Genomic DNA, 12,109 nt, shown 5'->3' with positions numbered 1-12,109 from the left:
AACAGAATAGACTATAATTAATGCGGAGCATTTTTTCAAATTGGGCGGGCATCAAGGGTCCCAGTCTTAGCGTTGATTGGGAGTTTTAGTACAATTCTCGCCTTTCAAGTCAACGCCGGTTCCTTGAGGGGCCGTAAGGGGAGGGGTCACGCGCACAGTTCACGGCAATTAAAAAACGCAAATTACGAAACACGATAATTAATTTTCGAGTTTCACGGTTCATGGAAAATAAACTTACACATGAGAAAGACTTGTCGCCTTACCCTATATATATATAATATTGTTGGCAGTCGTTTTAATGTATTTCAGAAAGCGCTCAACTCGTGATTGTATCATGATTGGTAATGTCAGATTCGGTTTCACAGCTTTGCTCTGCAGCAGACAGGCAGTCGCTTAAGATTTCAGTCTCTCGTTGAATTCTTCAATCTCTCTGTCACTGTCACACTGTGCCACGTCTCCAAACTCGTTTGCCGACGCTGCTGCCTCAGGGCAATTGTCTTGAAATCTGTAATTGCAAGGTAGTATAAAAAATATACGATCCACTTGCATACTGAAGTCTTAAAAGTTTTAATAACTGATATTATCATTCAATCTTGAAAGTTAGCAATTAGAACTGATATTATAAATGTGGATTCATCTTGTCTTGTGACTATCGGTGTAACAACAACTAAATACGCCGTTTTGCAAAAGACCTTAAGATACATCGAGAAGTAAATAGATCAGAGGATCTTTAACGAAAAAAAAAGTAAAAGAAATGTTTTACTTAGGCTGATGGTGACAGATTGGTTAGTACAATATCACAATCTTACAAATAATGTGAAAGACTCTTACATGTTGTCTAACTCTAAATCACGATCACTGTCATTTCCCGCTGATATTTCTTTAGGTGAACCGACGTTTCACATTACACTTCCATCACTTTGACTTTCTTGATCTCCTCTGCGGCTTCCACTCTTCTTCAGAAAGGCTTCCATATTTCTTTTCATTCCAGCTATTGTTGCATTGTGTTTCTTGGCATGATCTTCCTCGTTTGGACGGTTTTGACAAGCTGTATTAAAGTGTTCTGTAAGGCAGCAACAAAAAAAAGACCTCCAGTGATCTTTAATTTTTTTAAGAAAACAATGAATTTTAAACATTTGCTTTATTCTTTGACAATACAGAAGTTCTCTGGATGGTCTTCTCCAGTGGTTTTCTTTTAAAGTAAAATTGATGATGATACTTCAAAGTGAAACTTCCGAAGCTTTAAATAGAAATTTTTCTGCAGACAAGCTTGAAGGATAATGCTCAACATTTTACGTACTTTTTTTAAAGTATCGAGCTTTAGTCTACGGAGTCCTGTCCGTTCGTACAATCTTTAACTTCTGGCAACGACCACACCTTATAGTAAATTCATTGACCACTGTGCTATTGAACATACTTGCCAGGGCTACAAACACATTGAAAGGCTAATTCACTAAATACATTAAAGACGATTTCAATAATCATCGAGCTTTAGTCTACGGAGTCCTGTCCGTTCGTACAATCTTTAACTTCTGGCAACGACCACACCTTATAGTAAATTCATCATCGTCTCCATCATAGTAATAAAATGATAAAATTTTAGGAAAAATCATGGCTGTTAATAATAACAAAAATTCTTAACGATCTCTTTTAGTCGCACATAGCCAAATTTAGATCATCCAACATCTTGGTCTGTCGTTCATTTCGCTCAACACTTTCGCCCTGTTTTAGGCGCTTTACAAGGTGGTCGTCCTCTACCTTTGAAGCTGACCTTTTCCTTCCACCTCTTGGCTTTCGTTTGCTGACTTTGCTCTTTTGCTGTTCTTCGCCACCAGCAACTGTGATATTTATCACCGGGGAATCTTTCGAAAAGACGATTTCCTTTTTAAGAACATTGACTGAAAGAAAATAATGACAATAAAATTAATTAATCAAATAATAATCTCTTGACTACGTCCTTTTTATCTTTTGTCTTTCTACTTTGACATTTATATTGGTGTCATTTTTTCTTGGCAGTTTCAAACCCCACTGCAGTCTCTTTCGTAGTTCATAAAAATTAAATTTAAGTTGCGTTTAATCGAGAAAAAAATCTGTCCGAATATTCTATTCCTAGTCTTCCTAGGTTGTTCCTATTCTCAGGTCTTCTCATTATTGTCAACACGCCCTTTTTGCAAAGCGAGCGATCAAGGATCATCAAGAAATATCTCAGGAGGTGTGTTGAATATCGCCTCTAACGATCCTAACCGATATCACGGCTCTCATCAATGACTCACTTTCTGTATAATTTCTGAGAAAATTGTCGATTCTTAAGCAAACTTCAAATAAAATATGTAGGGGGGACTGAATAAAACTTTTCTAGACTTCTAGTATTGTAAGGGCCTGTTTACATGGAGATAGGGTGACCCTTCTAGAAGGGGCAACCTCTTAGAAGGGTAACCCTTGCCTATTGTATTTTCCGGCTTGGTTTACATGAGAGGTAGGGTCACCCTATCTGCTTGGTGGGGTAACCCTCCTGCGAGGGCCAGCTTTTTGCCATGTAAACACTTGAGGTAGGGTCACCCTCCTAGAAGGGTCAACTTCTCTGGGTTCAGTTTACTGTCAGATTGCCGCGAAACTCTGTAATGGCTTCGCGCGCGTATAAGCCCGAGGAATATTTTCGCCGTTCTGTGGTGGCCAAATTGTTTGAACAGAGTTCGAAACAGTCGGAGGACAACAGTGTCGACATTTCGAAAAAAGACATAGATGATCAGGAATTAGTGGTCGACGAGAGCACCATAGAAAGCCGCTCGACTTGGAAAGATATGGAAGAAGGCTTGCCACGTGAAAAATCAAAGAATTCACAGGGAAAACGAAAAGCGTCCTTCGCCACTGTTCTGTGCGACCAGGATTCCACCAAATTCTCCCTCGGCGACAAAATGGCTCTCCGTACATGCCTCATTTATCGCATTGCAGCATTGTACCTAGGCTCTTGTCGGCGTTTTTCTATTAGGGGATACGACAGCAAGAACCCACAGCACTGAAAAACCGCAGCCAAAGAGGCAAGCGCAAGGAAAATTGAATTTATCGCCAAAATACTTCGTTTGTCCGCCATTTTGGTTGTTTTGTACTTAGCGACCGCGCAGTTATCTCCCTCGGTGCCAAATTCAATAATCGCGATAGCCCTGGGGACAAGACTTTGCATGTAAAGGGGGTTATCTTTTTCCCCTTCTAGAAGAATGACCCTCCTAAGGGGGTCACCCTATCTCCATGTAAACAGGCCCTAAGAGATGTAAGAAATTAACGCGAATTAAAACAATTAACACGAAAGTATGGATATCATATCAGATACCTTTCACACGTGACTTTCAAGTAACACGTGTCATAAATTATGATCTCTTATCAAATTTTCATGATAAAAACACTAACCTTGTAAAACTGCAGAATCGACAAAAAGCGGCCTTTTCATGTTCCACTGCACTTGTGTATTGATTGAGAAAGCTTTACTGCCTTCTGCGCCTTTGGCTAGTCTGCACAGCTTAAGATCAATAGACGACCCTATTCCCCGCTTCTCAGCTTCGGCCTTGAGGCCCGCGTGTTCAACAATAGGCCTTTTCAGGGCATCAAGGGAATTATGTTCTCTTTTCAGGGGAATTCTGATCCTTTCCTTTCGCCCAAGAAAACTGAAAGATCCAGGAGATTTGAGATCAACGAAGTAGACAACCCCTTCTAAAACACGAAATGGCTCTTCGCTTACTTCGCTCTTCGACATTGTGAGTCGTTAGAAATGAAGACAAGACGTCAGACAACGAATGATCTGAAGACCTGATCGTTGGTGACAAAGGTCGCATCAGCTTTATTTTTGGATCAATGGGTCATGCGAAACCCTATTGTTTGGTCACGCAAGCTGAAGAAAACAGACACGGCGATCTCCTGGAGAGTTCCTTTGTGGGGTCTTCGTAGCCGTTCACGGAAAAAGGGTCGTTTTCGTGTTTGTTATCACAGGTATCGGAAAATTATTTCTCTGTTTCACGTATCACGACAATCATATCATTCACGGTTCACGAATTTTAAAAATTTTAGATTACGGATCACAGAAAATAAATTAGTCCGATCACGTTTTACGTGAAACCCCCTTACGGCCCCTCTTCCTTTACATTTTTAGTGGATTCGACGGTTTTTCTATTTCTTTTTATAGTGGTAATTTTTCGCGTGGTAATTACTGTGTTTGTTTATATGTGTCCAATGAGACATGCTGAAACACCAACAAGTTTCTATCAGCCATCTGAAAGTTTTACAACTCCATCTGGAGTTAATTTTGGGACGAGTACCTCAAGAGAGAAACTTAATTTTTTTTTGGCCTCCAGAGGCATAAGTTCCATCCGCCATGTAATGGTTACACCTTGGGAAGAAGCTGCAGAAAGAACAAAACGGTTCCACAGGCGCAAAGCGAGGCAGGTCGTCTTTGCAGCTTTAGAAGAAATTGCGCCTAATAGTGCAGAGATGCTACTTGACTGCTTACAATCGTCTAACGATGACGCAAGTGACATTGACTCTACCTTGTTGGGGGTCCTTGTGGAATGCTATCAGAAGGCAGGGCACTGGAGTACACGCAGGCAGTTATTGTCGATTATGGCTGACAAGGTCAGCCTCAAAGCACTGAAAACTTGGTTACCAAATCTGTCTAGATACAGATTCAACATCGCTCGGCATCATATCCTACTTCATGGTAGAGGCGCCACTGTTCCTCTGGCTGAAAACAAAAGGATGAAAGTGTCGCCGCCTCAACTTGACCATTTCTTTGCATTTATTACTAGTTCGTATGTGATGCAAGATTTGCCATTCGGTGAGAAAACCCTAAAGTTGTCATCGAACACCGAGATAATAATCCCAAACGTGGTAAGCACAATGATGCCGAAGTAGATTGTCCAACAGTACCAGAGTTACTGCCATGAGACTGGCTTTGTCCCAATAAGCCGCTGTACACTGTGTAGGATTCTTAAAGTATGTTCTGCCTCTGTCCGCAAGTCTTTGCAAGGACTTGACTATGTCTCAGCTGAGGGTGCAAAAGCTTTTGATAAATTAGCGGCTGTCATTGAGAATCTGGGCGACTATAGCAAAGGTCTCTCCTGGGCAAAAAGCCAATGTGAAAAACTAAAGCAGACAAAAAGCTATCTTAAAGGCGATTTTAAGGTAGGACTACTAAAAATACGCTACATTATTAAGCGAAGCACATTGCTTATAAGAAATGTCTATAAGTCCCCTCGGTTGTACATGTTATGGATGACATCAACATAATATAACCATGTAATGTATAACTAGGAGCAATGCCTTTAAGACTAAGACGCCAGTTTTTACCCTTGGAGAAGCAGAAGCGGCTGGCAGGGTGGGAGAGGGAGGCGAGGCAGAGCAAACCCTTCCAAGGTTTTTTTCTTCTTTTTAGAAGGAATAGATCATTGCGGCGAGGTGCTTAAAATTTGTGCAACTTTTAATTGTCGCCCAAGGACAATTTGACATCACTGTTAATCCATGATTCTTCATACTGCCATAAATAACCGTGTTTTGACGCAAATAATTAAACGAATTTTCCATTTTTAGGCGCGATTCCTCGTTTAAAATATGTAGATAGATATTCCTTCGATATAATTTATTTGTAGGTGCATGTATCGCCAAGTTCCAGAGTTCCATATCATTGTAGGGCTTACGCCCTTAGCTATCCGGCTGATCCTGATTACGTCAGCCCCTGTGATCATGCGCAGGACCTGGCATGTGATCGATGTAAGCTGTTTCCGAATGTAGTCCACGAAGTTGGGTCTGCCTTAGAAAATGCTGAACTCTCCAGCTGTGAGAAATATGAGATGAATTATGTAGTTTCTCAAGCTAAGAAAAGAATCAAAGCATGGAAGGCCCATTTGCTCAGATCAATCAACCAAGATGAGGCGCGACTGGATGTTTTAAAAAATTTAGATGCTTATTTGGTGCTTTTGGTCTTAGATTGGGCCATGAAATACCTCCCAAGAAAATACCGCGAAAGCCAAACTGATTGGTTTTGAAAGCGAGGTATTTCATGGCATATAACCACGGCCACGAGGATAGCCGAAGGTCAACCTCAAATGCTGTCATTTGTTCACGTTTTTCAAAGCTGTAACCAAGACAGTGTCACAGTTTTGGCCATCGTCGATGACGTCTTTAAACAACTCAAGAGCACAATGCCCAACGTAAATAGTGTTCGTTTCAGACAGGACAATGCCGGATGCTACCACAGTGCTTCCACACTACTGCCAATTCGGCAGGTAGCTAAGAAGTACGACATCAATGTCAGACTAGATTTTCCGGATCCACAAGGGGGCAAAGGGTCATGCGACCGCAAAGCAGCCACAGTTAAGAACCATATGAGAATATATCTAAACTCTGGCCAAGATGTCGAGACTCCAGAACAAATGAAGAGTGCCGTAGGGTCCTCAGGTGGCATGCCTGGAGTAAGGGTTATGCTATGCAACACACAGAATATTCCCAAGTCAGTCCCTGTGAAATGGGAAGGTGTTAGCGTTATCCATAACATTGAATATGGCAATGAGGGAATGAGAGTTTGGAGATCATATGCAGTTGGCCCAGGTAAATTCCTGCCGTGGAGTCAGTTTGATTTCCCGGAAAAACTACACTGTTCCAATGCTGACCATATTAAAAGAGGCCAGAGATCCAAAGGCTACATTTACTGCGATCACAGCAAGGACAAAATTACCCCAAACTCAGCGAGGAGAGGAGCAATTGGCATCGGGTGTTGGGGAAGCTTCGGATGAACAAAGTGAGGACGACATTGAGTGTCACTGTAAACTGTTTGCATGTCCTGAAGAGGGTTGTGTAAAATCAATTCAAAGATTTTCGTCCATTGAACATCATCTTGAAGTTGGAAGGCACAAGTATGTTCTTGAGAGCCCAACTCTTCTCGATAGGGCAATGATGTCCTATTCTTCAAAGCTAGAACTGGGTGTTGCCACTGTTGATAATCCTGTAGAGGGTTCTGGTACAGCTAAGGCATCAGATTCTCATTCATCGTTGTCAATGGGCTGGGCGTTGAAATCCTCCGTTACTCAAAGAATCCGACTGACTGAAAACCAAAAACAATACCTTACAGAAGTATTTAAAAGAGGCGAACAAACTGGAAAGAAAGCTGATCCCTCCAATGTTTCTAAGTCAATGAGAAAAGTCAGAAACGCAGATGGCTCTTCTGGATTTGATGCTTCGAGTTATTCAGTTAACTTCTCAGCAAGTAGCAAGTTTTTTTTCACGCCTTGCTTCAAAGAAAGCTGTTCAAACTGATGAATTTGAGGACGAAGAAGATGAATACGCAGAAGAGCTGAATAAATTTTATAAAAAGAACATACAAGACTTGAGTAACGAAGTCATGGCGGAAATATCACTTCAGCATCCGATAATGTACGATACTCATAACATTTGTGAAATCGCAGCTTGTTCTAAACTAGCAAAGTTTTCTGTGCAGATGCTACAAGTCATATGTAGTTTTTATCAGCTGGACATCTCAACAATCAACGTGAAACGAAAGAAGCCTTACATAGACCTTCTGACGAAATTGGTTAGTAGCTGCAGTTGTAACGCGTCACTTTAAAACGCAGATTCAACATTAACAGTTGGGGCCTACAGGCCTCATCCACAATGCAACGGCAAGCTTTCCTTGAGGAGCTCCGATCATCCCTCAGGAATACAGAATCTCCTTTGTGTTTAATATGGAGAGTCTTGCTTAGATAATGAGACGAACACCCCCCCCCCCCTGCGAAAGAGCTGTCAATCAGGCCCCAGCCACACATATGTAATTCATCTCGAACAAAACGAATTTATTTTCGCCCACTTTACAGTATAATTTTCCAATTGTTTTCGCCTGTCTTCATTAAAAAGTACGAAAACGATAAAAACGAGTCGGACCTGCGATTGTGCATGTGTGAAATAAATGTTCTTCTAGTTCTTCGCGGTCTAATCCAATATCTCCTTTGTCCTTGGCTAGCGGCTGCCCTTCCTCAGCTCTTTGCATTTATGGCGGAATCTCACAAAACGCTTCAGGCAATAATTTGCGACATTTTGTTTCCGTGCGGAGATCAGGCGTAAAAATTCGTCTTGTCAAAAAAAGAAAAAACAAAAAAAGAAACATTTGTCAGAGCTCGACGGGAGCACAAAGGCGCTAATTTTCTCTAACTGTATTCGAAGGCAAATTCGAAGGCGAAAGTATTCGAAGGCAAATTCAGCCAAGTTATAAAAAAATTCTTGACTTTGTTAAGTGCTTGCACCGTTTGGTTTTGTAGAAGTTATAAAATTTAGAGACTCGGGTGAATTTACGGATTGAGTTCACAATGTTTGGAAAAAGTAAGCAAAATAATTGGCAGAGTGCGAAAAGACCTAGGAGCGAGTTTAGGGCTACGGTGTTGAGGTAGCAGGGCCGCGTAAGGGATTACAACAGTACAGAACTCAGGAGACAAAGTTAAAGTTGTCTTTCTTCCTTTTACTTTAATGCTCTCTTCCCACTCAGCAAGATTGTGTACTCCAAGTGGTTGCATATGAGGATAGACATCGCCCTACCCCTACCCCCTAAAATGGGACGACCGCATTGCGTGAAGAACAAATAATGAACCGCGCTCCATTCCAGGATTCACTGAGCAGCAATCGTTCAAATGTGATAGCATTTTGGTGCAGCGCAAGGCAAGCAACTATCCAAAAATGGCTTAGTCGTTGTAACCTTAGATGCAGTGGCAATCATATGCGCCGAGGATGGTCAAAGATTCATAGTATTACTGAATACGATGACAGTTGGTGATGTTCACCAGACCTTGTGTAAACAGAAGCAAACGTTTATATGCGACGAATGGTGAGAGAAATACGTTAAATCGGAGTTTGGACCTGCCTTTTGCAGCAAATAAGGTAAGAACATTTCGAAATTATCAGCTCTGTGACTATTTTAGCTTTATATACGTCAAGTCATGTGGCGCACGCTAAAATAAATGTCCAATTAACCCGTCAATTGAAATTTAACGCCAATGGCAGATATTTGCATTTTTAACGTACTTTGAAAAGCTCTCGCGTCGCTCACAATCATTTGCCCTAAGAAATTTTTACATGAATCTGTAGACCATTCTTCGGCGATTCAACCACAAGAAGCCTAATCCATTTGAAGGTTTCGCACATGATGAAAACCAATTACTTTTTCGAAGTACATTTAAGTGAATGAAATACATGTCTTCGAAATTTAATTATTTTGCTTCCAAAAAATAACGCAGCATTTCCCCAAACCAACCAAGTCTACATTAAAACACTTAAAAAAAAATATTTGAGTATTTTAAAGAAGGAAGAATAATGTGGTTTTGCATGCGAGGCTCTCAAACTTGTTTAATAAAATGGCGCGTCAAATGACGATTTTAACGGAATTTGGTAATTTGTATATTTCTTTTAAATAAAATGATATTTTGCCTTAAAAGACTATCCCGTAGTTTTTGTCATGCCCTAGCCTTTACTGTCAGATAATGGAACCGTAACAGGTGTCTGTCTGTTTGACTCTTAATGCAAATTCATTTTGAAATTAAACGTCGACAATTAACAAACCCATAGTTTTGTCGCACATTATATCAAGAAAAGCTGATCAAATTCAAAGACAATACCCTTTGTTTAGTGTCTCAAATATGGCCATAAAAGGATATTTTGAAACAATAGCTTTAGAGCTAAACAATGACTTATTAATTCACGAGGGAAATTCAAACTCGCTACCATTACAATAGCGAAATTTACGAGTTAAATTCGAACATAGCCGATTACTGCACAAGCGCGAAATTTGAATATTTGGCGAAGGCGCGTTTATGTCAAATCTTACCCTGGGGAGGAGGAGGGAGTTACTTTTCGTTCAAGGTCACTTGCTACTCAGGGAGGGTTGGTCAAGACACAGAATGACGCAACTGAGAGACAGTCAAAGAGTGGTGAAACCAAATGAAATTTAAATCAGTGTGAATGGTCACGAATGAAACTTGTTTGAATTAAGGCTGAAAGTTTCGAAAGAAACTGTTTGGGGCTGCGTCGGTGGGAATAACGAAATAATTTGGAGATATCAACAAAGTTGAAATGGTAAATTGGCCACCGTAATGATTACAAAAGCTGACGTTTCGAGCGTTAGCCCTTCGTCGGAGCGAATAGAGGAATTGTGGGTTGTGTGTGCTTTTAAAGGAAGAAAATGGAGCTACGTTATTGGTGGGAGCATGGCAACGAGAAAAACATGAATAAGTTATTGGAATGAAAATCGTTCGTTGATCCCTGTGGGATTTAGACTGCCAGTCTAAATTTGTCGCGTCGCCAGCGCGCAGTGCAAATCAGCCGTGTAGCCACCCTTGCGCAACTGCTGCGATGGCAGCACTTGTCACCCGTGTAGCCGTATTGACGAGGTTTTTCATCCTCTGGGAAAAAGAACAAACAAAAAACAAAAACCGAGATGAATTTTGAATTCTTGGAGAGATGAATAACTGAATACCACTGAAGGTTTTATGTGCCATGAAGATGGCATCTGATTTTCCAGACGGCAAGATTTGTCTTTACTCGCCAGATCTCAAACGACATTTTCCACCGACAATCTTTATTACTTATAAAGATTGTCACCCAGAATTCAGCGACATATCCTGGACTTTTATTGAGACACTGGCGCTAAATTTAAAAGCTAATTAGAAAATAATTGTCAAACAATAAAGGAAAAGGGCTGAAAATGTCGAGGAAGGCTTACGTTCTATTCGTTTACGGATAAACTACTTTTCAAATGCTACTTTTACCATATGGCTTTTAGAGAAGAAAGTTTAATTGAACAGTGTATCATTCTCACTTTGCTCTTGCGCTTTCAGAAGAGGTCGCAAATTTGCCTTGAAAATGTTAGCATTCTGCTTGTATAAGAAGTCGATCTCAGCGCACTTTCAGGCGTAATTTATCTTCATTCAATTGCTAGATTTCTCTTTTACCATACGGTTATTTTTATTTGACATTCTAGAAAGCATTATAGAAATTTTCAAGGGATTTCAAACTTTGGAAGTAATCGCAAAACGCGAATTTTGTCCTTTGGAGTCTCCCACGAGAATACAAGTGACCTATTTTAAAATTCCCTGGAGAATATCAAAATATGTTAAGCTCCGCCTCCGCAATACTAATTAGGCGGCGCACACGCCGCCTAATTAGTATTGAAATTGAGGCGGTAACTAGACAATGCTTAAAAAACTATAAAAGCTTTTAAGATATGATCCGTGCAAATATATTCAACAATCGTTCTCGAATGCATGTCGGAACATGGGTGCACGTTACTCGCATTTACTCCCATTGATGTTAAAATAAGCCAACACATTGGTTTCGACGACGAAGAATTTTAAAAGGGAACTAAAAGAGAAACCATCTAATTACACGCGGCCGCATCATAAGAAACGATGAAAACAATAGATGGTTATTTTCTCATCTCCCTGATAAGAATGATCTATTGACAAGTCTCAAGCGATCTACTAAAAGCAATTGCTTTGTTCAAGTTATCCATGAATGAACACAAGACACAAAATGATGGTAACTACACCCAAGTATCGTCCTTGCTTCCGAAACCCTTCCATCTCACCCGATACTCTTTACGTCCGTCAATGGAACGCACAGCCAGAATTTTTGCGACTTCGTAGTACTTCGACATTTTTAACGCAACAACGAGATCTAACTTTGATAAAGCTCAGTTAATGATCACTTAAAAATAACTGTCTTTATGGCCACGCACTGAAAGAACATAAAATTATCACACGGCAACAATAGTAACTTAAATTATGCGATGTTCTATTGTCGACAAATTCTTTGTTTGCACGTGACGTCGGCATAAATAAAAAAACTGGGGTCAGCCATGTTGGGGGATAACCACGCGTTACAATCCCTGTAACATAGCTGTCTGAAGTGTAAGTTGAAGGTGTTACGCATATACTTGTCAATGTCATGCATTCTAAATAGCTGTCAATACTTGTAATTAGGTATGCCAATGTAGACTTTTTTAAGACTTGTGCTGTAGTTTGGATTGCAATACCTTTATTTTGTGTGAACGGTAAATTTTTTTTGTTGGATACTACACCGCCCACGTGCT

The 12,109-nt window shown here is 40.5% G+C and overlaps 1 protein-coding gene and 1 pseudogene across 1 annotated transcript; one reads left to right on the top strand and one right to left on the bottom strand.

Annotated features, from left to right (window-relative positions):
• Positions 1-548: 548 nt before the first annotated feature.
• Positions 549-3,748, bottom strand: LOC148720311 (uncharacterized). Its single transcript, XM_088737603.1, has 3 exons — positions 3,406-3,748; positions 1,759-1,898; positions 549-1,063 (listed from the first exon to the last, which is right to left on the bottom strand). Exons 1-3 carry the CDS (start codon positions 3,746-3,748, stop codon positions 992-994), a joined length of 555 nt encoding a protein of 184 aa, XP_088593729.1. The 3' UTR covers positions 549-991.
• A 473-nt stretch (positions 3,749-4,221) lies between these two features.
• Positions 4,222-7,752, top strand: LOC148720310 (uncharacterized; annotated as a pseudogene).
• The last annotated feature ends 4,357 nt before the right edge of the window (positions 7,753-12,109 follow it).

This window comes from Stylophora pistillata, chromosome 11 (genome assembly GCF_964205215.1).
Source record: "Stylophora pistillata chromosome 11, jaStyPist1.2, whole genome shotgun sequence".
NCBI lineage: Eukaryota > Metazoa > Cnidaria > Anthozoa > Scleractinia > Pocilloporidae > Stylophora > Stylophora pistillata.
Note: the sequence above shows the minus strand (reverse complement) of the source record. Positions and strands in the feature narration are given on the sequence as shown.